The sequence below is a fragment of the Scyliorhinus torazame genome, chromosome 19 (assembly GCF_047496885.1).
Source record: "Scyliorhinus torazame isolate Kashiwa2021f chromosome 19, sScyTor2.1, whole genome shotgun sequence".
Classification (NCBI taxonomy): Eukaryota; Metazoa; Chordata; class Chondrichthyes; order Carcharhiniformes; family Scyliorhinidae; genus Scyliorhinus; species Scyliorhinus torazame.
This window is the reverse complement of record NC_092725.1, coordinates 140,197,130-140,223,600: the sequence shown is the minus strand read 5'-3', so window position 1 is coordinate 140,223,600 and position 26,471 is coordinate 140,197,130. Positions and strand designations below refer to the sequence as shown.

The 26,471-nt window shown below is 46.0% G+C and overlaps 1 protein-coding gene and 1 long non-coding RNA gene across 6 annotated transcripts in view; one reads left to right on the top strand and one right to left on the bottom strand.

The window, feature by feature from the left end:
- The window catches only part of LOC140396559 (fatty acyl-CoA reductase 1), a 328,616-nt gene that overhangs the window by 20,205 nt on the left and 281,940 nt on the right, over window positions 1–26,471 (top strand). The window contains exon 1 of one of the 5 annotated variants that reach the window (XM_072485318.1): window positions 8,035–8,057. The exons of the other annotated variants lie outside the window; for them this stretch is intronic. Coding sequence (XP_072341419.1) covers window positions 8,051–8,057 — 7 coding nt within the window. The 5' untranslated portion in view covers window positions 8,035–8,050. Of the gene's footprint in view, window positions 1–8,034; window positions 8,058–26,471 lie in introns of those variants that run through there. 5 annotated transcript variants of the gene reach the window in all.
- The window catches only part of LOC140396560 (uncharacterized), a 119,928-nt gene that overhangs the window by 13,691 nt on the left and 79,766 nt on the right, over window positions 1–26,471 (bottom strand). The gene's annotated exons all lie outside the window — the stretch shown is intronic.

The following is a 26,471-nucleotide window of genomic DNA, read 5'->3' as shown; positions in this document are numbered from 1 at the left end:
GCTGCGGGTTCCACCGTGTAGGTTGCCAACCTCGCCTCGGTGTCCCACAAGTTCAACTGCTGGATTCCTGTCCTGATCTTTTCGAACATCTGGTGTCCTATCTCAGAGCCTGCGGCCGTGTCCAGCTCCATTTCTGGCGGGTGGTCATCCACCTGGACAGTGATTTTGATGGGGGCAACCCACGGTGTGGCGATGCAATTCAACTGCATTCCCCCGTCCTCTTCGGCTGCTCCACGTGGAGGGTTCTGGCTCTAGGCATCGCCTCCCTTGACCAGGGCGACATGTTTTCTGGCTGACCTGGCGTTGTCTGCCTCTGTGGTTTCTCTGGCCACAGGTGCCGTACCTCCGTGGATCCTCCTTCATTGATTCTGGGCAGATGTCGCACCTGGTTGCAGCGGCCCTCAGCCAACAGGCCCGGTCCTGACGTTATTCGGGCAACGGCGCTGTCCCAGAGGTCCCACTTCTGGTTGCTCGTCTGAATGGGTGGCGTCCTATGCTCTTCACCTGCAACTCTGACATCCCCTGAAACTCCTGAGTCCTTGTTCTGTGCTCTCCCGTGAGAGGGAGATCTCAGCGGCCTTCTTTAGGTCCAGCAGTGGCTCGGTCAGCAATTTCCACTTGTATGTTGTTTACACCGCACACAAGGCGGTCTCGTAGCATTTCAGAAAGGGATGCCCCATAGTTGCATTCCGCCAGTTTGTGAAGCCTTGCTAAAAACTCCGTAACAGAAACCTCCGGGTTCTCTCGGCCGTGTTAAGCGGTATCGTTGAGCAATGACCGACAGTCTGGGGTCACAGTGATTTGTCACGAGCGCCTCTAAATCCTCAAACATCTTGGAGTCTGGGGGCTGCAGGGTAGGTTGGGTTCTTTATGACACTGAAAGTGGGAGCCCTACAGCCTCACCGTAAGGCGATTTTCCCCAGTAATTGTGTTTCCCCTGCGGAAATAACGCGTCGCGTACTGATCCGTCTTCCACATTTGCATCAAACATGTCGCGACTACCAAAGAGCAGCAATTTTTAAACAGTGCAAACCTTTGCGTTGAGAAGCAGCTGCAGTCTGAGTGGACAACAGCGCCGTATGTAGTGCCGTTTTATCCTCGTCGCCAATATCGTTGTGTTTGAGGAGTCCCGACAAAGAAGAGTCAAAATTATGTTTATTTCCTACTCACGCTAGGAAATACAACAACAAGATAACAGTCCATTCCCAGCCGGGACCGTCCTCAGATGCTGGCTCCTTCAGGGGCTGGCTTTTATCTCGGGGAATTAACCAGCCCGCTGATGGGCCTCCGCTGCTCAACAGGAGAGCTCGTACTCCAGGGGCCCCATGGGGAGATCAACCGGGGCGTCCCCGTGGGTCTCGCCGGGGTCGGAACACACACAGCTACTGGTTTTCTCCCAGTCCTAAATGTGCAGCGTTTTGGGGGGGGGGGATCAGGTGGCTGTGGTGAGCCCAAACTGAGCACTTTGATTCCGGGAAGCAAGATTAAAACGTACATTCCCGCCCTGGTCCAAAATAAAAGAGAGAGAGCGATTTGTAAAGTGATCTCAGGAGGGGACGGAAGTCAGCGGCAGGCAACAGACGCGTTTCTGGGAAAGTTCAGATCTGAACATTTATTCTTCCTAGATCTTCTCAAGTTGAAATGATTGTGAGCGTTGTCCGGAGGAAAGTGCCGGCTCAGATTCAAGTGAGTTTACCGTCAGGCAATTCTCTGGATCTGCTCCAGCTCAGCTGGCTGTACTTTGCTGAAACTATGATGGACACCTAATTTGCAACAAAATCACTCCGGTGGAGCAGGAGTAATCTGAGTAATTAACCGGTCATGCAGTTGTGTGCCTCTTCTTGCTTCTGAATGTGATCCTGTTGCGTGTTGTTATGGTTTCCATGGTGCCGTGGAACTACTCGGTAACTGTTGTTTCTTAATGTTCCGTTGTAGTTGAAGTCACAGAACAAGTGCTGGTAAGTGTAACTCTGCTAAAAGGAACTTTGCATCTTCCGAAACATTACAAAAGGATGTACGTCCTATCTGTACACATGCTGCGATCTCTCTCCTTCTTGTTTCACCCTTTGAAATTGCTAACTTGGAGCGTTTGTTTTAAATGGGTTATTGCTGGCATTAAAATAACGTCTGCCCAAATATCTCTTTGTTACTTTCAAGGTTATGCTGCAATAATAGATGGAATTATTATTTGTCAGGAAGAATGCAGCAGACATTTCCCCCGTACATTTCAGTGGCAAAGCATTCTTAAGAAGTAGCTGTTGCTTCATAAAGAAGTTTGATTCTCTATCGCTACACTGGACCCCAGTGATTTAAATTATTAAGACACGTAAAATATTCTTTTCTTTCTACCTGGGAATGTATAACTGAAGTAAGTAATGTATAACAAACATATTTGTCCACTTATTTTGTTTTCCACTTTTAAACATTATTTCCAAGTTTGTTTACAAGTTATTTTTCTTATAAGCCCAAAAGGCCGAGATGGAGCAAAGTACTTCTGTGAATGAGAAAATTAAGCATCATTATCAGTGGAAAATTGAATTTCTGATTAAGAGCAATGCTTGTTGGGGCAGCACGGTGGTGCAGTGGTTAGCACTGCTGCCTCACGGCGCTGAGGACGCAGGTTCGATCACGGCCCCTGTCCGTGTGGAGTTTGCACATTCTCCCCCGTGTCTGCGTGGGTCTCAATCCCACAACCCAAAGCTGTGCAGGGTAGGTGGATTGGCCACGCTAAATTGCCCCATAATTGGAAAAGAAATAATTGGGTACTCTAAATTTATTTCAAAAAAGAGCAATTCTTGTTGAGCAACGTTTTAGTGGACAATTCTTACTACTGGTTAAGAGGAAGTCGTTAAGATCAACCCGTACTATATTTATTCCTCATACATTTATCAGGTCCAAGACCGTTGACAAGGCAAAATGTTTTAACTCAGAATGCTAAGTGTGGACTGGCAGTTTTACAAGGGCAAATTATCCCTTCTCATGGTCCTGTATGGAAACACAGTCCTGTGGGATACTCAGAGGGTTACAGTATTGTCCTAAGTTCTGCTCTGTCAAAGTGAATAATGGTATATGGAATGAGGACATAAAGAGGTGTTCATATAGCATGCATTTATTGCTTCCGATGTTTAAAAACTAATGGGGGGGGGAAAGAAATTCCAGCACAATTGGAAAATCTTTGAATGGATGTAGAACATTCCACAGCCGTCACTCGGACTAGAACTCTTCAGACCAAGACACCATCAAATAAATTCAAAAGCAAAATATTGTTGATGTTGGAAATACCTAGCAGGTCAGGCAACATCAGCTGAGAGAAAAACAAAGTTAACTTTTCAGGTTATTGACCATGGCCAAGTTCGGGGCCATGGACAAATACTTCTGATAAAAGTCCATTGGTCGGAAATATTAACCCTGTTTCTCCCTCCTCATTTTCTGCTGACCGTTTCTACCATTTTCTGTTTTTAATAACATGAAATGAATGCCTTACTCACCTTCCCAATATTTACTCCAAAGATCTTTCTTTTTTTCAGGGTGGCACGTTGGCACAGTGGTTAGCACTGCTGCCTCACAGCGCCAGAGACCCGGGTTCAATTCCGGCCTCGGGTGACTGTCTGTGCGGAGTCTGCACGTTCTCCCCGTGTCTGCGTGGGTTTCCTCCGGGTGCTCCGGTTTCCTCTCACAGTCCTAAGATGTCCAGGTTAGGTAGATTGGCCTTGCTAAATTGCACCTTAAGTGGGGCTTAAGTAGGCTCAGTGGGGCGGTGCAGACTTGATGGGCCGAATGGCCTCCTTCTACACTGTTAATTCTATGATGATTCTATGGAGGTGCAATCTGTACCACATCAAAACTGGAACAAGAAGGAGCTTTTGTTCCATCAAATCTGAATCTTCCACCGGTCATGGACATCTTGTACTGCTGCTGAGCGAGTTCACAAGCAACAGACAAACTTCCAACAACATAACATCTTTTGAAACATCTATTATATGAAGATAGTCAAGCGTATTAACACAGTATGATCCATAATTGTAGTTCTGAATCACTGTTCTCTACATGATTCCACTTAAAACCATCATGTTTATTAGATATTCAAAAATCTGTGCCTATTATTACAACCTCCGGTCCAAACTTAAATATATTTATCCAGCTTTTGATTTTTGAGGGATGAGACTCTTTATGGTTTGATGCAGAGGACATCTAATCTTGTGACTTGCTGCATTCACTCTCCAAGTCTAAAATGCAGTCTTCACCATTCATCATTTGAACACCACGATGGTGGCCCTTTACAATGAAAATTAATTCAGTCCATGGCTCAGTCTGCAGTCTTGAATCCTAAAGACATTTTGGTTGCTTTTTTTTGAAGGTGGGGTATTCAAGTCGCACAGTATCTCCAACATTAGGGCAGCACGGTGGAGCAGTGGTTAGCACCGCTGCCTCACGGTGACGAGGTCCCAGATTCAATCCCGGCTCTGGGTCACTGTCCGTGTGGAGTTTGCACATTCTCCCCGTGTTTGCGTGGGTTTCGCCTCCACAACCCAAAAATGTGCAGGTTAGGTGGATTGGCCTCGCTAAATTGCCCCTGAATTGGAAAAAATTCAGGGGCTGGTTTAGCACACTGGGCTAAATCACTGGCTTTTAATGCAGACCAAGGCAGGCCAGAGCATGGTTCGATTCCCGTACCAGCCTCCCCAAACAGGTGCCGGAATGTGGCGACTAGGGGCTTTTCACAGTAACTTCATTGAAGCCTACTCGTGACAATAAGCGGTTTTCATTTCAAATGAATTGGGTACTCTAAATTTTTTTTAAAAAAAATCTCCATCATTCTTTGCAGGTGACTGGAGGAGTGATAAATGGGGCAGGGCTCAGGCTGGTGGAGGTTTTGTGATGGGTGAAATCTCAGTTTCCTGCTTGGAAGCTGGGCATTTTAAATAAAACAAGGCTGATGGGATGACATCATTTGCTGAATTTTCTGTCATTTCTGCTTCCTACACAAGATATTGGCAGCCGGTTGATTGGAGTGGTGTAGTGGGGCCCACAGAAATGTTTCAGACTGGAGTTGTGGCCTGAAGTACTCCTGAAGATATAACCACCTTCTAAGCCCTCTTACAAAGGGACCAATATCCAAATTTAGTCCAGTCCTGTAGCTTTATATCTGCATTGGTTTCAAGTGCCACGTTTTCCATTTCCTTACTGGCTAACTGGCATCATTCACATTCAAAATCTGCAGCACAAAGCACTTCTCATTTCTTCAGTTCCTCCTTACCACCTCTGAATGATGACGAGGGAGCAGCGCATTGAACATTGTACCTTAATCGTTTCTCTGAGAAATATCACAAAGTATTTCGCAAGAAGTACTTACCAAAATTGTACTTTGGTAATTGTGGCAGTGTGTTTGTTAAATTACAAGATCCAACAAATGGAGAACGTTAGAGCAAAAAGGAGGAAGATCCAATAAGCAGAAATAAAATGAGTTTGGTAATGTTGTTGGATGGAATACTAACAAGCACACTGTATTCGTGAACAGTCTCCTTCGGAGCTTTAATATTTACCTGAACAGACAGAATCCCTGGTTTACTATTTCGTCCAAAATCATACCGTAAGTTCTTTTTGAGAAATTACAAAGTAAATCTACAGGCTGTTTATTAAAGGGCGTTTTGCACAAAGCTTCAACCCCTCTTATGAAACCACCCAAACTTCAAGAGATGGACATGGACCGGACATCAGCACCCCACCCAGAGTCCAAAAGCAAAAGGCCCTGGATGCTGGACATCTTAAATAAAAAGGAAGAATGTTGTAGAAATACTCAGCAGGTTTGACAGCGTCTTTGCAAAGAGTTGGATTGTCCACCCGCAGCGCCAGATTTCTGTCTCACCCCGCCGGCGGGATGCTCCGTTACGCCGGCCGGTCAATGGGGTTTCCCATTGTGGGACAGCCCCACGCCGTCGGGAAACCCCCGGGCTGCCGGCAAAGTGGAGCGTCCCGACGATGGAGAACCCAGCCTGATGTTTCAGGTCAATGTCCGCTTTTTACAACTCAGGAAAGGTCATTGATCTGAAGCATAACTCTGTTTCTCTCTCTGTATATACTGGTGTATCTACCCTAAGTCAAGTGATGTAATCCAAGATGATGATCTTTCATCCCAATATATGAAAAATAAAGTTTGCATTTATATAGCTTCTTTCATCGCCACTGAATGTTCCATGGTGGCTTCCAACCAATAAAGTATTTTTGAAGTGCGCTCACAATAGTAATGGAGGAAACACGATAGCTAATTTGCACACAGCAAACTCCCATAAACACTTGAGAGGCAGCCTTCCATCTCATACGGCAATGGTATGCTTTGAGCTGGTCAACTCTGTTAAGCATTGCCTGCTGTGGCTCAGGGGCAACACCCTGGCCTGACACCCTCTACTGCATTCACTGCAGAGGAAGACATTGAGTTGAGCAGATGCATCGTTCACTGGCCTCTGTGTTCGCTGGGCCATCTTCTCAGCCAGCGGAGCTTTTCACTTCTGCCGCTTCTTCCAACACCCTTCAAGGGGAGACAGTGGCATAGTGGTATTGTCACAGGACTAATAATCCAGAGACCCAGCGTAATGCGCTGGGGATGCGGGTTTGAATCCAGCCATGGCAGATGGTGAAATTCGAATTCAATAAAGACCTGGAATTAAAAGTCTAATGATCACCAGGAAACCATTGTCGATTGTCCTAAAAACCCATCTGGTTCACTAGGGAAGGAAATCTGCCGTCCTCACCTGGTCCTTACCGACAACTCACAGCAATGTGGTTGACTCATTACATAGAACATAAGACTCATATTGTCCTCGGGGGTGGGCAATAGATGCTGGCCCAGCCAGCGACGGCCACAACCCGTGAATGAAAACAGTCAGCCTGTAGAGGTCACTGCTGTCGACAACTGCCCCCCCCCCCCCCCCCCCCCCCCCCCAGTTGCCAGGGTCAGTGTCCACTATTTTCGTATTGTGCTTGCAGGTGTCTTTGTATTTGACGTCGTGACCTCGTTCACCATACTGAAGGTCTTTGGCTATATGGTTATGATCCATCTGATTAACGTAGCCACGTTAGTACAGATGTCACTGGCTTAGCAATGAGGACATGCTGATGGAATTAGCACTTTCCAGCACCTCCGAGTTGGTGACCTTGTTGCCAAACGTCTACCCATTTTCCCATTTATTGCCAGTAGAGAGGTCGCTGAATATACTATCTTCAGCTGAAATTTTGGAGATCAAGCCCACGTCAGCACTGTACTGGAATATTCCCCTCAGCTGTACACAGATCCTGCCTCTAGGTTATTGAGATTCTGTTTCTACTACGTCATCCAGCCTCTCTCCTTTGAATTTGAGAAGTGTCACAAACCTGCCAGGAGACAGCAATGTAAAGTATTCAAAAGGGCGTCTCCCGGTAACGAGTTTAGAATCGCAGTTTAGATAACAATCAAGTGTGAATAGTTTATGGAGAAGAAGCAGATTTTGGATGATAGAGAAGGTCCCTGAGATAAATGTATGTTAATATCTCATCAAGGAAATTGATGGGGAAGACAGGTGAACAAACAGAAGGCATAATCAAAGAACAACGAAGGTACAATTGCCCAGACCCTGCAAAGCCAGGCAAGACAGTTACCACCCAGCATTCTCAGAAAGCAGACAGGCCAGTTTCCAGCCACCAAGCCTGAAGGCCAAGTTTACAGCAAACAAGCTTCTAAGTCTTAGAACCAAGGCAGTGCAGAAAACCTTTGTAACAGCAGTTTTGAAATATCTTCGCTGGACTAGGAAAAGTCGGTTACCAGATTTGAGAATCTTCCCTGTATTGTTTGGTAACTCTAGTTGGTTATATCATTTGGATGTTGTTTGGGGAACTGGGGAAGTCTTCCAGAGTTCACGTATCGTAGATATATTTTGTAACAAGGGGTTGCGGAAGTGGCTGCTGGGAGATAATTCTGTCCTTTAAAAGCACTTGTCTTTGCAGGGGCAGGCCAGTCGATTTCGGCGGGAGAACAGCTGGTGAGTCAGTTTCAGCGGGAGCAGTGCGGAAGTGGCTGATGGGAGGTAAGTCTGTCCTTTAAAAGCACTTGTCTTTGCAGGGGCAGGCCAGTCGATTTCGGCGGGAGAACAGCTGGTGAGTCAGTTTCAGCGGGAGCAGTGCGGAAGTGGCTGCTGGGAGGTAAGTCTGTCCTTTAAAAGCACTTGTCTTTGCAGGGGCAGGCCAGTCGATTTCGGCGGGAGAACAGCTGGTGAGTCAGTTTCAGCGGGAGCAGTGCGGAAGTGGCTGCTGGGAGGTAAGTCTGTCCTTTAAAAGCACTTGTCTTTGCAGGGGCAGGCCAGTCGATTTCGGCGGGAGAACAGCTGGTGAGTCAGTTTCAGCGGGAGCAGTGCGGAAGTGGCTGCTGGGAGGTAAGTCTGTCCTTGTCCTGTCCACTTGTCTTTGCAGGGGCAGGCCAGTCGATTTCGGCGGGAGAACAGCTGGTGAGTCAGTTTCAGCGGGAGCAGTGCGGAAGTGGCTGCTGGGAGGTAAGTCTGTCCTTGTCCTGTCCACTTGTCTTTGCAGGGGCAGGCCAGTCGATTTCGGCGGGAGTGGAGCTGGCTGGTTAGTCAATTTCAGCAGGAGCTGAGAATTATTTTTTTTTTAAAATTAGTGTTTGAGGCGGGAACAGGAAGTCGACCCGCGGACGTCTGGGAAGAACCTCACCAATAAATTCTGGTGGAGAGGAAACCCGAGACATTACACGTGTGGTGTCTCCCACCCGCCCTCCTCCTCTAACCTAATAATAAAACCCATTGGTCTGAGGTAAGTACCATATTTTATTATATTATTATTTTTTATAAAAAATTTAATTTAGTTGTTAGCCAGATCTTGGTAGAAAGTTAGAGGAATGGCAGGGAAGGGAGTGCAATGTTCCTCCTGCAGGATGTTTGAGGTGAGGGATGCAGTTAGTGTCCCTGCTAATTTTACCTGCAGGAAGTGCTGCCATCTCCAGCTCCTCCAAGACCGAGTTAGGGAACTGGAGCTGGAGTTGGAAGAACTTCGGATCATTAGGGAGGCAGAAGATGTCATAGATAGCAGCTTCAGGGAATTAGTTACACCAAAGATTGGAGATAGGTGGGTAACTGTAAGAGGGACTGGGAAAAAGCAGTCAGTGCAGGGATCCCCTGCGGTCGTTCCCCTGAGAAACAAGTATACCGCTTTGGAAACTTGTGGGGGGGACGACTTACCAGGGGTAAGCCATGGGGTATGGGCCTCTGGCACGGAGTCTGTCCCTGTTGCTCAGAAGGGAAGGGGGGAGAGGAGCAGAGCATTAGTAATTGGGGACTCTATAGTCAGGGGCACAGATAGGAGATTTTGTGGGAGCGTGAGAGACTCACGTTTGGTATGTTGCCTCCCACGTGCAAGGGTACGTGATGTCTCGGATCGTGTTTTCCGGGTCCTTAGGGGGAGGGGGAGCAGCCCCAAGTCATGGTCCACATTGGCACTAACGACATAGGTAGGAAAGGGGACAAGGATGTCAGGCAACCCGGAATGTTGCAGGTTCCGGGGTTTAGGTGTTTTAGTAAGCTCAGAGAAGGAGGCAAAAGAGGGGGAGGTGTGGCGCTGCTAGTCAAGAGCAGTATTACGGTGGCGGAGAGGATGCTAGATGGGGACTCTTCTTCCGAGGTAGTATGGGCTGAAGTTAGAAACAGGAAAGGAGAGGTCACCCTGTTGGGAGTTTTTTATAGGCCTCCTAATAGTTCTAGGGATGTAGAGGAAAGGATGGCGAAGATGATTCTGGATAAGAGCGAAAGTAACAGGGTAGTTATTATGGGAGACTTTAACTTTCCAAATATTGACTGGAAAAGATATAGTTCGAGTACAATAGATGGGTCGTTTTTTGTCCAGTGTGTGCAGGAGGGTTTCCTGAAACAATATGTTGACAGGCCAACAAGAGGCGAGGCCACGTTGGATTTGGTTTTGGGTAATGAACCAGGCCAGGTGTTGGATTTGGAGGTAGGAGAGCACTTTGGGGACAGTGACCACAATTCGGTGACGTTTACGTTAATGATGGAAAGGGATAAGTATACACCGCAGGACAAGAGTTATAGCTGGGGGAAGGGCAATTATGATGCCATTAGACGTGACTTGGGGGGGATAAGGTGGGGAAGTAGGCTGCAAGTGTTGGGCACACTGGATAAGTGGGGCTTGTTCAAGGATCAGCTACTGCGTGTTCTTGATAAGTATGTACCGGTCAAGCAGGGAGGAAGGCGTCGAGCGAGGGAACCGTGGTTTACCAAGGAAGTGGAATCTCTTGTTAAGAGGAAGAAGGAGGCCTATGTGAAGATGAGGTGTGAAGTTTCAGTTGGGGCGATGGATAGTTACAAGGTAGCGAGGAAGGATCTAAAGAGAGAGCTAAGACGAGCAAGGAGGGGACATGAGAAGTATTTGGCAGGAAGGATCAAGGAAAACCCAAAAGCTTTCTATAGGTATGTCAGGAATAAGCGAATGACTAGGGAAAGAGTAGGACCAGTCAAGGACTGGGATGGGAAATTGTGTGTGGAGTCTGAAGAGATAGGCGAGATACTAAATGAATATTTTTCGTCAGTATTCACTCAGGAAAAAGATAATGTTGTGGAGGAGAATGCTGAGCCCCAGGCTAATAGAATAGATGGCATTGAGGTACGTAGGGAAGAGGTGTTGGCAATTCTGGACAGGCTTAAAATAGATAAGTCCCTGGGACCTGATGGGATTTATCCTAGGATTCTCTGGGAGGCCAGGGAAGAGATAGCTGGACCTTTGGCTTTGATTTTTATGTCATCATTGGCTACAGGAATAGTGCCAGAGGACTGGAGGACAGCAAATGTGGTCCCTTTGTTCAAAAAGGGGAGCAGAGACAACCCCGGCAACTATAGACCGGTGAGCCTCACGTCTGTAGTGGGTAAAGTCTTGGAGGGGATTATAAGAGACAAGATTTATAATCATCTAGATAGGAATAATATGATCAGGGATAGTCAGCATGGCTTTGTGAAGGGTAGGTCATGCCTCACAAACCTTATTGAGTTCTTTGAGAAGGTGACTGAACAGGTAGATGAGGGTAGAGCCGTTGATGTGGTGTATATGGATTTCAGCAAAGCGTTTGATAAGGTTCCCCATGGTAGGCTATTGCAGAAAATACGGAGGCTGGGGATTGAGGGTGATTTAGAGATGTGGATCAGAAATTGGCTAGCTGAAAGAAGACAGAGGGTGGTGGTTGATGGGAAATGTTCAGAATGGAGTACAGTCACAAGTGGAGTACCACAAGGATCTGTTCTGGGGCCGTTGCTGTTTGTCATTTTTATCAATGCCCTAGAGGAAGGCGCAGAAGGGTGGGTGAGTAAATTTGCAGACGATACTAAAGTCGGTGGTGTTGTCGATAGTGTGGAAGGATGTAGCAGGTTACAGAGGGATATAGATAAGCTGCAGAGCAGGGCTGAGAGGTGGCAAATGGAGTTTAATGTAGAGAAGTGTGAGGTGATTCACTTTGGAAGGAATAACAGGAATGCGGAATATTTGGCTAATGGTAAAGTTCTTGAAAGTGTGGATGAGCAGAGGGATCTAGGTGTCCATGTACATAGATCCCTGAAAGTTGCCACCCAGGTTGATAGGGTTGTGAAGAAGGCCTATGGAGTGTTGGCCTTTATTGGTAGAGGGATTGAGTTCCGGAGTCAGGAGGTCATGTTGCAGCTGTACAGAACTCTCGTATGGCCGCATTTGGAGTATTGCGTACAGTTCTGGTCACCGCATTATAGGAAGGACGTGGAGGCTTTGGAACGGGTGCAGAGGAGGTTTACCAGGATGTTGCCTGGTATGGAGGGAAAATCTTATGAGGAAAGGCTGATGGACTTGAGGTTGTTTACGTTGGAGAGAAGAAGGTTAAGAGGAGACTTAATAGAGGCATACAAAATGATCAGGGGGTTGGATAGGGTGGACAGTGAGAGCCTTCTCCCGCGGATGGAAATGGCTGGCACGAGGGGACATAACTTTAAACTGAGGGGTAATAGATATAGGACAGAGGTCAGAGGTAGGTTCTTTACGCAAAGAGTAGTGAGGCCGTGGAATGCCCTACCTGCTACAGTAGTGAACTCGCCAACATTGAGGGCATTTAAAAGTTTATTGGATAAACATATGGATGATAATGGCATAGTGTAGGTTAGATGGCTTTTGTTTCGGTGCAACATCGTGGGCCGAAGGGCCTGTACTGCGCTGTATTGTTCTATGTTCTATGTTCTATGTTCTAAGCTGTAATAATTCATGCACCTTAAATTAGGTGAGAGTAGAGTTTGTGTGTGAGGTCTTTTCTTTACTTCAATAATAATAATTACCCGACGACTGGGCTATTGCTTTTCACCAGGGTTTCGCTTGCCTCCACACACCAAAACAAAACTATACGCCCCCACGACCCGGTGTTCCAAGTTGGGATGCCCTCGTAGATAATGTCAGCGTGCTGTTTTCGCTCATTTAGACATGACAATTAAAAGGGCACGCTGGAAGTAACTTTCACATATCGACTTAGAGTATCAAAATCTCACCATACCGAACTGAAACACATTTGAACATAAATAAATTCAGATCTACTAATTAGCTCCATTAGTTGACAGTCTACCTTCTGGAACACACTTTAACTGAAAAGTCCTTCTCAAGTTGGGAATCCTGCATAAAATTACAGACAGTGAGAGGCGGCCTGTTTTGATGATGTGACCACTTCCAGAAATTCAGTCGACAGAAAATAACGAGCGTACATTTATATAGAAAAGGAATGGACTGTCGATTACTCATTCAATAATGCTTAGAAGTGTTAACTTGACAGTCAATAAACACCAAGTTTTATAAAAGCTTCTCCCATTCACAAATTTGGGCAACAGTGTCACTGTGGTGGCCTGCTTTTCTTGAATATCTGGAGAAACATGAACCGGGGCGGGGTGTGCAGGTTTGAGTAGGGGGGTCTTTCATTCCCCCACTGGGGAGTTTGCGCCCCTGGGTTATAGGGGTGTAAGCACATGTCACTGTTTGTCAAGAGACTGGGCAATGGAATTGGCAGCAGCACAGCAGGCTATGGGATCTCCATGCTAACACACCACTGTCTTCAGTATTGGGGTTGGTTCAGTTGGCAGGATAGCTGGTTTATGAGGTGGAGCAATGCCAACATCGGGGGTTCAATTCTCATCATCATGGCTGAGGTTATCCATGAAGACCCTGCCTTCTCAACCTTGACTCCCCCCCCCCCCCCCCCCACCCCCTCCATCTGAGGAGTGGTGACCCTCAGGTTAAATCTCCCACCAGTCAGCTCTTTCTCAAAGGAGGAGAGGAAGCTTATGGTCCTCGGGGACTGTGGCGACTTTTGTCTTTAGTGTGAAGGAGCACAGCTGGTTCTGTAAATTCCCATTCCTGAACCACATTGGACCCTAACCAACCACAGCCGCATCTCTGCTGGGATAACATCCAACGCAAAATTGTGCTCAGAAATAAATATTTGTTCCAACTACTCACTGATTCACAGCAAGTCAGACCAACTCCTAAATCCCTCAAATCCTCCACCGTCTCCCGCTTTGTGCTCCTGCCCTGTCGTTGGACGAGTTGCCAATCAATCAGCTCTCGCCACGTGACCTGGCTCGCTGGAATGAGTGGGATCAGCCACCAGTGGAAATCTGGCCATGCGTGACGTCACAGCTTCATGAAGCAACAACTGCCCCAGCAGCAGAATACTGCCATGTGCTTGGTATTAATAATCAAGTGGGCTGCTGCAACTTAGCAGGAACTGAATATATCTGCCATGTTCTCTAATTTATTAAGTTTTCATTACAATTCATTAACCTTCAACTGCTGTAGGTGTGAGTGGAGCTTTTTTTTAACCCAAAATGTAATGCTAATTTACATGAAGCGCCAGATGCAAAGCTGTACTATCAGCATCTGGAAATTAAGGTTTTGAATTGAGATGCTGTACATAGATTCTTTTGAAGAAACACCATTTTCATGAAAGCATTGTCAATTTTACACGACTAATATGATTAAGGAAGGCCATTCACCCTGCCTCATCTCATCAATCCGGGAAAACCTGCAATTCTTTCCCATCTGACCTCAAAATGTTAACCTCCCTACGCTGCTGGACCTTCTGCGTATTTCCAGCGTTTTCTGTGCTGCCGTGTTTAACTGTTTCGGATTTCCAGCAACCTCTGTTATCTTCTCCTTCGTGAACCTGAATGGACATGGAGAATATTAGATGAATAATCACCATCTGTCCATTGTACCATTTCATAGAATTTACAGTGCAGAAGGAGGCCATTCGGCCCATCGAGTCTGCACCGGCTCTTGGAAAGAGCACCCTACCCAAACCCACACCTCCACCCTATCCCCATTACCCAGTAACCCCACCCAACACTAAGGGCAATTTTGGACACTAAGGGCAATTTAGCATGGCCAATCCACCTAACCTGTACATCTTTGGACTGTGGGAGGAAACCAGAGCACCCGGAGGAAACCCACGCACACACAGGGAGGACTTGCAGACTCCGCACAGACAGTGACCCAAGCCGGAATCGAACCTGGGACCCTGGAGCTGTGAAGCAATTGTGCTGTCCACAATGCTACCATGCTGCCCTAGTGTGGAATCAATTTTTATCACAAGTTCTGGTCGCGCTCCATGGAACAGTGCCGTGACTCTGTAAGCACAACTCATGAGGGTGTTTGATATAGTGGTTATTTTATTCCCTTGAAAGGGCTATGACACTCGCTCGTACCCAGGTGGTACTATGTGAGTAAATTACACTTGCATGTTGACTGGCACTAAGGACCTGTTTAGTTTACATAGAAACATACATAGAAAATAGAAGCAGGAGGAGTCCATTCGGCCCTTCGAGCCTGCTCCGCCATTCATTATGATCATGGCTGATCATCAAGGTCAATACCCTGATCCCACCTTCCCCCCATATCCCTTATCCCTTTAGCCCCAAGAGCTATATCCAATTCCTTCTTGAAATTACAGTGTTTGGGCTTCAACTACTTTTTGTGGTAGTGAATTCACCGCTCTCTGGGTGAAGAAATTTCTCCTCACCTCAGTCCTAAAAGGTTTACCCCTTATCCTCAAACTATGACCCCTCGTTCTGGACTCCCCCACCATCGGGAACATTCTTTCTGAATCTACCCTGTCTAATCCTGTCAGAATTTTGTACGTTTCTATGAGATCCCCTCTCACTCTTCTAAACCCCAATGAATATAATCCTAACCGAGTTAGTCTCTCCTCATATGACAGTCCCGCCATCCCAGTAATCAGTCTGGTAAACCTTCGCTGCTCTCCCTCCACAGCAAGAACATCCTTCCTCAGGTAAGGACACCAAAACTGCACACACTACTCCAGGTGTGGCCTCACCAATGCCCGATACAATGGCAGTAAAACAGCTCTAATCCCATCCTGAAATCCTCTCGCTATGAAGGCCAACATACCATTTGCCTTCTTTCCTGCCTGCTGTACCTGCGCCCTTACTTTCAGTGACTGATGCACGAGGACACCAAGGTCTCGCTGAGTATCCGCCTCTCTCAATTTACACCCATTCTAATAATAATCTTGGGTGGGAATGGTTCAGTGCTGTTTCTGCAACTGAAGTACCCTCGACGGCAGAAGGTGAATTAATGTCAGCATTTGTCTTGTGCTTATGACCACCTCTGACCAGCGTCTTTACTTGGGTTTTTGCATGCCGTATCCAGTTGAAGCCTTGGAGCATGGGTGGAATTTGACACCAAGATATGCACAAGTTAAATGCTACCAGAAATGAGTAGGTTGCTATTTATTTCCCTGGTCTGTGTAATATGAATCTGTCACATAGGCGTATCAGTGACAGTGCTCAGTGATCAATGTATTGGTGACGGAGTGTTCAGCAATTTTGAACAGCTCGTACCCTCGCTCTTTCCTGTACATGGACTTTTCCACACCACTCACCATTTTTGTATCCTCTTCCTGTACCTTTACAAACTCCCTCACCTTGAAACAATGAATTAAGCCACAACTGATGATCCACACATAAACTATCTTTTACATATGTATATATTTCACATTTTTTTCATTAAAAGACTAACCTATTCATTTTTGATGTGGGCATTATAGATTCAGAGGGTTTTATGCTGTACAAATGGATTTCCACTGATTATTCTGTACCCAATGTGGTTGCTGGACTATTGTAATCACACCCAGAGTGTTTTTATTTTGTCTTTACCGAGCAACAGCTCGGGTCGTGGATGTTAAAATGTCAGTGCAGCTTTACAAAGGGTCTTGTTAAACTGAAATGTTCACCAAAGTGTGTCCGATGGCATAATTTCCTGGCACACGTGGTTACAAAACGTCTGACGTTTAAAGATTGAGTAAACAGCTGATTTTAAAACACCCCAATCCATTTTGTCCTGCTCCCAATGGCAATGTCCTGCCTCCTCCCAGAATGTACCAGAGATTTGTTTCTGAGTTTCTTTGTCGGATCCTGAACCCAAAGTGTCATGGTAACAAACCCCCCTTTTAAAAAAAATATTTTTTTAAAAATTGTTTTTCAATGCGCATGGTCTGAACACCTGCCAATGGTCTGGAATCACAGTGATTGTTGGGGACATAAACATTTTTTGGATGAAGTGTTTGTTCGGGGGAACTTGTTGAAGATTGGCAGTCGATAGTAAGAAAACATGAAAATCGTTTATTGTCACGAGTAGGCTTCAATGAAGTTACTGTGAAAAGCCCCTAGTCGCCACATTCCGGCGCCTGTTCGGGGAGGCTGGTACGGGAATCGAACCGTGCTGCTGGCCTGCCTTGGTCTGCTTTCAAAGCCAGCGATTTAGCCCAGTGTGCTAAAGCAGCCCCTGGTATGCAGTAGTGAGCTTCCAATCACCTCTGCCCACTTGCAGTAGCAGGCAGATGATCCTTTAACGGGCCATTTAAGATTCATTGAGTCCCTGCATGCCATAGAGATACAGCCCAAATGCCTCTGATGCACTGCTACCTTTTAAACCACGAACCGTCAGAGGTGATGACTCATATCCCTGTGACAAGGGGGAAGCCTCTAGGTTCCCATGAGGGCTCCCTCATTCATAAGATAAGAACATAAGAACTAGGAACAGGAGTAGGCCATCTGGCCCCTCGAGCCTGCTCCACCATTCAATGAGATCGTGGCTGATCATTTGTGGACTCAGCTCCACTTTCCGGCCCGAACACCATAACCCTTAATCCCTTTATTCTTCAAAAAACTATCTATCTTTATCTTAAAAACATTTGATGAAGGAGCCTCTACTGCTTCACTGGGCAAGGAATTCCATAGATTCACAACCCTTTGGGTGAAGAAGTTCCTCCTAAACTAAATCTACTTCCCCTTATTTTGAGGCTATGCCCCCTAGTTCTGCTTTCACCCGCCAGTGGAAACAACCTGCCCGCATCTATCCTATCTATTCCCTTCATAATTTTATATGTTTATATAAGATCCCCCCTCATCCTTCTAAATTCCAACGAGTACAGTCCCAGTCTACTCAACCTCTCCTCGCAATCCAACCCCTTCAGCTCTGGGATTAACCTAGTGAATCTCCTCTGCACACCCTCCAGTGCCAGTACGTCCTTTCTCAGGTAAGGAGACCAATATTGAACACAATACTCCAGGTGTGGCCTCACTAACACCTTATACAATTGCAGCAGAACCGCCCTAGTCTTAAACTCCATCCCTCTAGCAATGAAGGACAAAACTCCATTCGCCTTCTTAATCACCTGTTGCACCTGAAAACCAACTTTTTGCGACTCATGCACTAGCACACCCAGGTCTCTCTGCACAGCAGTATGTTTTAATATTTTATCATTTAAATAATAATCCCTTTTGCTGTTATTCCAACCAAAATGGATAACCTCACATTTGTCTACATTGTATTCCATCTGCCAGACCCTAGCCCATTCACTTAGCCTATCCAAATTCCTCTGCAGACTTCCAGTATCCTCTGCACTTTTTGCTTTACCACTGCATACCACCATTCAAAGGCAGTATCTGATTGAGTGAGCGAGCATCAGGCAGAGAGGGACCCTCTTGGGGGTACCTCCCCTCTCTCCCCTGACCCCCACCCCGAGACTACCTTCCAGCCCACACTCACTTACGGACTGGTTCTCTTGACAATCCTAGGCTTCTCCGTGGGTGCGTTACTGACAGTTGCCGCTGCTCCCATTGGCGCTGCCCGCAATGGCAACTGCTGGCCTCTGTTTGGTTGTCAGTTCTGGGGGGCGATGGGACTTCCGTCCCTGGGTCCTTAATTGCTGTGAAGGCCCATGGTTGGCCACATGAGAGACACAAAACACCGACGAGCCAACCCCAAAGGAGGGAACCCAAAAGAGGGGAAGTGAAGTTCTCGCCTGCTCTCAGGCTGGTGAGTGAGAACCCAGTCGCCTGTATCAAATACTGCCCACTGAGTCAGTTGTTTATATACAAGCTAGATCAATGGTATAAAACTATAACTACTTTTATACTAAACTGGGAAAATTACAATCATCAAAGAAGTGGTACTGAGTAAGCTGTTGGAGATGTGGGGATACGAACCCAGCTCCTGATGGACTTCATCCTAGGGTCTGAAGAGGTCTCTAGTCAGATAGTTGATACATTGGTTTTAATTTTCTAAAACTCCCCAGGTTCAGAGCGGGTCCCATTAGATTGGAAGTTAGCAAATGTAACTCAATTATTCAAAAAGGGAGGCAGACAGAAAGCGGGAAACAACAGGCCAGTTAGCCTAACACCTGTCCTGGAAAATGTCAGAAGCTATTATTAAAGAAGTTATAGCAGGGCACTTGTATAAGCTCAAGGTAATAAGGTAGAGTCAACATGGTTTTGTGAAAGAAAATCAAGTTTTATCAACTTATTGGAGCTCTTTGAGGAAGTAACACATATGGTGGATAAAGGGGAACTGGTGGATGTACTATACTTAGATTTTCAGAAGACATTTGATAAAGTGTCTCCTCAAAGATTATTGAGGAAAGTAAAAGCTCATTGGTATCAATAGAAGATTGAGTGGCTAACAGGAAGAAGAGAGTAGGCATAAATTGGTATTGTTCATGTTGGCAAGGTGTAACAAGCAGTGCGCCACAGGGATCGGTGCTGGGATTTCAATCGTTTACAATTTATAAAAATGACTTTGATGAAGGGATGGGTGGCATGTTTGCCAAATTTGCTGATGACAGAAAGATCGCTGGGAAAGTAAGTTGTGGAGAAGATATGATAAGGATACAAAAAACATAGAGAGGTGAAGTGAGTGGGCAAATGAGGTGTAATGTGGGAAAATGTGAAATTGCCCATTTTGGCAGGAAAAGCGAATGTGCAGCATATTATCTAAATGGTGAGAGATTGCAGAGCTCTGAGATACGGAGGGATCTGGGTGTCATTGTGCATGAATCTCAAAGGACTAGTATGCAGGTACGGCAAGTAATTGGGAAGGCTAAGAGAATGTTATAATTTATTGCGATGGGAAAGGAATAAAACAGTACGGAGGTTATACTTCAGTTATACAGAGCAATACCACTATTACAATATCACATCTGGAGTATTGTGCACAGTATTGGTCACCTTACTTAAGGAAGGATGTTAATGCATTGGAAGCAGTTCAGAGAAGGTTTACCAGACTAATAGCTGGAATAACCTTATGAGGAAAAGTTGGACAGGCTAGGCTTGTACCTGCTGGAATTTGGAAGAATAAGAGGTGATTTGATTGGGGGGCACGGTAGCACAGTGGTTAGCACTGTTGCGTCACAGCACTAGGGTCCCAGGTTCGATTTCCGGCTTGGGTCACTGTCTGTGGTGAGTCAGCACATTCCCCCCGTGCCTGCGTGGGTTTCCTCCGGGTGCTCCGGTTCCTCCCACAAGTCCCGAAAGACATGCTTCTGAGGTGAATTGGCCATTCTGAATTCTCCCTCAGTGTACCCGAACAGGTGCCGGAGTGTGGCGCACATTTCACAGTAACTTCACTGCAGTGTTAATGTAAGCCTACATGCGACTATAACAGATTATAAAATTATTATATTATCAAAGATTATAAGAAACATATAAGACCCTGAGGGGTGTTGAGAGGGTGGGTGTGGAGAGGATGTTTCCTCTTGTTGGAGAATTTAGAACTAGGGGTCACTGTTTAAAAATAAGGGGCCGACCATTTCAGACAGAGATGAGGAGAGGTTTTTTATCTCCAAGGTGTGTGGCCGACTGGAACCTCTCTTCCTGAAAAGATGCTGGTCGCAAAGTCTTTGAACATTTTTAAGGCAGAGTTGGATAGATTCTCGGTGAGCAAGAGGGTGATAGGTTATCCGGTGGGTTTCAGATTTGAGGTTATCAGAACAGCCATGATCGTATTGAAGGTGGAATAGGCTCGAGAGGCTGAATGGCCGACACCAGCTCCTTGTTCATCGTACCCAAACCCAATCTCATTATCCTCAATTGACTTCTCTCTGCTGTATATCAGTCAGCTCAGCTTTTGGTCTTTGGTAGCCAAGCAACAAAAATAAGAATGATTTCCATAAAACTGAACGATTTTGCCTAGAGAGATGCGCACTCAGATATTGAATTCCAGTATAAACACGTTCCTAAAACGTCCTAGTTATATAAATTGACATTGATCGCATCACAATTATTCTTGTACAGTAAACAATGCTTAAGTGACAAATAACATGATCAGATAAAGCACAATATGCATTATGCGAACAGGTTTGTTGCAATACGCTGTCATGATGCTGTAGGATAACGTCGTCAGTCAATGTCAGTCGATGTCACATTGCTATCTCAAACATCGATCAGCCAGGACTTGCTCACTTGTCTATTGGTTAAAATGTCCTCATACAGAGAATGGGACAGTGCTGCTTTGGCCATTTGCATCGTCCTCCTGAATAGCTCCTTTGGCCATTTGCATAGTCCTCCTGAATAGACCCTCCCTAAGTATCGTGCCCAAGGCTCCTCAGACCTTTTGCCATTCAAATGGTGGGGCTGGATAATCCAACAGAAGCCCCCAAGCGACCTTTACACCAGTGGGATATGTCCCGTTCACGTGGACGACCCCCCCCCCCTGCCCCCTCCCCACCCTCGCCAATGACATAACGGGGTTCCTACCCATGAAAGACCAGCAACCTCATTACTATATATCTGCATCGCATTACAGGCCTCCCACTGTGTTATCCCTTCACGTTAAGATGCCCGTCACGTCAGCGGGCTTTCAAACAGGTTTGGACCAACGGGGGACTTGGCTTTGTGCAGGTGAAGGAGACACATCCTGAGTGAGTGAGCCACAGCCAGAGTGGGAATTGGAACTTGGTAATTTGGTGCAGTGAGGTAATTCGGTGCAGAGTGGGAGAAGGTGCTTTTTGCCTACTGTTATGTTCTCTTTCTGCTGGCCTGTAACTGTTCATCTGCAGGGAGAGAACCAGAGAGCATCATGGGAAGGTAAGTGACTTTTATTTTATTTTCATTACCTTTTCAAATTGTGGGGGGATGGGGGACTGGAAGTGACATCACAGTAAAGCTATGACCTGATTGGCTGGTTGGGAATCTGTAAAATTTGAAAAAGAAATAATATTGATTAACTAGATAGTGGAGTAACTAAACCTGAGGGCAGAGATCGGCATTTAGCATTTAATTTTACAGTAAAAATCATCTAGCATCAGGGGCAAATAGTTAATTGTAACTCAATCGAACAATAATTCAAGTGTTTATTTTAAATTAATTAATAAGTGCTTAAATGTCACTCAGCAGGGTGGCAGTGCGCCAACTGTGAGATGTGGCAGATCTGTGACGCTTCCAGCGTTCCGGTCGACTACATCTGCAGCAAGTGTGACCAATGGCAGCTCCTCATGGGCGGCGCGGTTCGGTTGGGGCAGCAATTGGATGCACTTAGGAACATGCAGGTGGCGGAAAGCATCATAAATAGGAGTTATAGAGATGTGGTCACACCCAAGGTGCAGGCAGAGAGATGGATGACGCTCAGAAGGGGCAGGCAGTCAGTGCAGGAATCCCCTGTGGTTGTCCCCCTCTCGAACAGGTATACCACTTTGGATACTGTTGGGGAAATAGCCTATCAGGGGAAAACAGCAGCAGCCAGAGCAGTGGCACCACGTCTGGCTTTGAGGGCGGGTCAAAGCACAGAAGAGCAATAGTCATAGGGGACTCTATAGTCAGGGGCACAGATAGGTGCTTCTGTGGACGTGAAAGAGACTCCAGGATGGTATGTTGCCTCCCTGGTGCCAGGGTCAAGGATGTCTCCGAACGGGTAGCGGGCATCCTTAAGGGGGCGGGCAAACAGGCAGAGGTCGTTGTACATATTGGTACTAACGGCATAGACAGGAAGGGGCATGAGGTCTTGCAGCAGGAGTTCAGGGAACTAGGCAGAAAGTTAAAAGACAGGACCTCTAGGGTTGTAATCTCGGGATTACTCCCTGTGCCACGTGCCAGTGAGGCTAGAAATAGGAAGATAGAGCAGCTAAACACGTGGCTAAACAGCTGGTGTACGAGGGAGGGTTTCCGTTATCTGGACCACTGGGAGCTCTTCTGGGGCAGGTGTGACCTGTATAAGAAGGACGGGTTGCATCTAAACTGGAGAGGCATAAATATCCTGGCTGCGAGGTTTGCTAGTGTCACACGGGAGGGTTTAAACTAGTATGGCAGGGGGGTGGGTACCGGAGCAATAGGTCAGAAGATGAAAAAATTGAGAGAGAACTAGGGAATAGGGACAGTGTGGCTCTGAGGAAGAGCAGACAGGGAAATGTTGCTGAAAACAGCGGGACTGGTGGCCTGAAGTGCGTAGGTTTTAATGCAAGAAGTATAACAGGTAAGGCAGATGAACTTAGAGCTTGGATTAGTACTTAGAACCATGATGTTGCCACTACAGAGACCTGGTTGAGGGAAGGACAGGATTGGCAGCTAAACGTTCCAGGATTTAGATCTTTCAGGCGGGATAGAGGGGGATGTAAAAGGGGTGGCGGAGTTGCGCTACTGGTTAGGGAGGATATCACAGCTGTACTACGGGAGGACACCTCAGAGGGCAGTGAGGCTATATGGGTAGAGATCAGGAATAAGAAGGGTGCAGTCACAATGTTGGGGGTTTACTACAGGCCACCCAACAGCCAGCGGGGGATAGAGGAGCAGATAGGTAGACAGATTTTGGAAAGATGTAAAAGCAACAGGGTTGTTGTGATGGGAGACTTTAATTTCCCCAATATTGACTGGGACTCACTTAGTGCCAGGGGCTTGGACGCGGCAGAGTTTGTAAGGAGCATCCAGGGGGGCTTCTTAAAACAATATGTAGACAGTCCAACTAGGGAAGGGGCTGTACTGGACCTGGTATTGGGGAATGAGCCCGGCCAGGTGGTAGAAGTTTCAGTAGGGGAGCATTTCGGGAACAGTGACCAAAATTCAGTAAGCTTTAAAGTGCTGGTGGACAAGGATAAGAGTGGTCCTCGGGTGAATGTGCTAAATTGGGGGAATGCTAATTATAACAATATTAGGCAGGAACTGAAGAACCTAGATTGGGGGCGGATGTTTGAGGGCAAATCAACATCTGACATGTGGGAGGCTTTCAAGTGGCAGTTGAAAGGAATTCAGGACCGGCATGTTCCTGTGAGGAAGAAGGATAAATACGGCAATTTTCGGGAACCTTGGATGACGAGAGATATTGTAGGCCTCGTCAAAAAGAAAAAGGAGGCATTTGTCAGGGCTAAAAGGCTGGGAACAGACGAAGCCTGCGTGGAATATAAGGAAAGTAGGAAGGAGCTTAAGCAAGGAGTCAGGAGGGCTAGAAGGGGTCACGAAAAGTCATTGGCAAATAGGGTTAAGGAAAATCCCAAGGCTTTTTACACGTACATATAAAGCAAGAGGATAGCCAGCGAAGGGGTGGGCCCACTGAAGGACAGGCGAGGCAATCTATGTGTGGAGCCACAGGAAATGGGTGTGGTGCTAAATGAATACTTTGCATCAGTATTCACCAAAGAGAAGGAATTGGTGGATGTTGAGTCTGGAGAAGGGTGTGTAGATAGCCTGGGTCACATTGAGATCCAAAAAGACGAGGTGTTGGGCGTCTTAAAAAATATTAAGGTCGATAGGTCCCCAGGGCCTGATGGGATCTACCCCAGAATACTGAAGGAGGCAAGAGAGGAAATTGTTGAGGCCTTGACAGAAATCTTTGGATCCTCACTGTCTTCAGGTGATGTCCCGAAGGACTGGAGAATAGCCAATGTTGTTCCTTTGTTTAAGAAGGGTAGCAAGGATAATCCAGGGAACTACAGGCCGGTGAGCCTTACGTCAGTGGTAGGGAAATTACTGTAGAGAATTCTTCGAGACAAGATCTACTCCCATTTGGAAGCAAATGGATGTATTCGCGAGAGGCAGCACGGTTTTGTGAAGGGGAGGTCGTGTCTCACTAACTTGATAGAACTTTTCGAGGAGGTCACAAAGATGATTGATGCAGGTAGGGAAGTGGATGTTGTCTATATGGACTTCAGTAAGGCCTTTGACAAGGTCCTTCATGGCAGACTGGTACAAAAGGTGAAGTCACACGGGATCAGAGGTGAGCTGGCAAGATGATACAGTTAGGAGGGGTTATGGGGATAGGGTGGAAGTGAGGGCTTAAAGTGGGTCGGTGCAGACTCGATGGGCCGAATTCTGCACTGTATGTTCTATATTCTATATTCTATATTCTATATTCTAGAACTGGCTCGGTCATAGAAGGCAGAGAGTAGCAATGGAAGGATGCTTTTCTGATTGGATGGCTGTGAGGAGTGGTGTTCCGCAGGAATCACTGCTGGGACCTTTGCTGTTTGTAGTATATATACATGATTTGGAGGAAAATGTAACTGGTCTGGTTAGTAAGTTTGCAGACACAAAAAGGTTGGTGGAATTGCGGATAGCGATGAGGACTGTCAGAGGATACAGCAGGAATTAGATCGTTTGGAGACTTGGGCGGAGAGATGGCAGATGGAGTTGAATCCGGACAAATGTGAGGTAATGCATTTTGGAAGGTCTAATGCCGGTAGGGAATATACAGTGAATGGTAGAACCCTCAAGAGTATTGACAGTCAGAGAGTGTGTAACCGTGTTACTGTAGTGGTACAGCTCACTGTGAGTGTCTAATTGTGTAACTGTGGTGGTACAGTGCAGTCTGAAATGCTGCAACTGCAATGACCCAGTGCATCTGTAATGAAGTAACGGAGATAGTGCCATTTGATCAGTAACACAGTAACCATATTGGTAAAGTTCAGTCCTTAATGCTGTACCTGAAAGCCATATTGCTGCCTCTGGTGTTGTAACTGTAATGTGATTGTCATGTTCCAGTATAAGTTTTCAGACAATATTTTAAAATTCTGAACACAGACTGTTAAAATGACAGCGGCAAATCATTTAACCATTTGTCTTTCAAGCTCCACACAATCCTGAGTCTCAAGAAATACCTAATTCAATATGGACATTCACAGCCAATCAGGGAATTCAAACAGCCCTTTGTTTAAGGATGGAATGTCAACAAAAGAACTATAGCATTCAAGCCAGCCTGTTCTTCTGTTGCACCATGAACAAAATAAATATTGAAACTCAATGTGTGTGAGACAAATGTGAATGGTTCCTATTGACATTCCATTGTACAATGTCGGTGCCTCACTGAAACTAGACTGTGCGAATTTTAAATATAAACAAAAAGTGATGTAAAAAAAAACTCAGCGGGTCTCGCAGCATCTGTGGAGAGGGAACCAGAGTTAACAGTTTAAGTGGAATATGATTCTTCTTTGGAACCTCAGACAACACACTATGTGTCATTAACATACTGTTACATTTTGGAAAGGACACTTTGAACGTTGCAAGTCACATGGTAAGGAAACTTTTGTTGTCTGCTGTTAAACTCACAGCAAGAAGCTATTTTGTAGACAGATTTCTAACAGAAAGCCATTAAACCCGTTGTGAGTCACCTAAGCAGCCAATCTAATAAGCAGCAACACCTTGAAAGTCGGAGGAGTTCCCCCAACCTGTTCTAACTTTCAGATGACGTGGAAACCAATCTCCTGAAATTCGGCTACAGGAGGCCTCACAGCTTACTGAGAATCCTCTTCTTTTTACAAGACCCTCACTTAAACAAAAGCATCAACTCATCTAAGAAACTGCAGGCCTGCCAGAAAAGTGATTGAGACAATCGGAATTTCTAATTGTATTGTTTTACCTTTGTCGATATCTAATCTTTGTATGTGTGAAAGTGTGTGTGTGAGTGTGTCGAATGAATGAGATATCATGTTTTAAACATCAGGGACAAGTGGATAATAATAGATAACTTTCATTTTTAAAATTCACAAAAAGCTTGCTGCTGGGATAATTGAAATTGAGACAATCACTCTGAAGGTAAGAAAACCTCTTTGCTTACAAAAATATTGACCATGGGCAGAAAAAAGAAAGACATAGACCCGTAACGCCCTCAGAGTGCCAACCTCTGGCGGAGTGGACCTCTCGACGGAC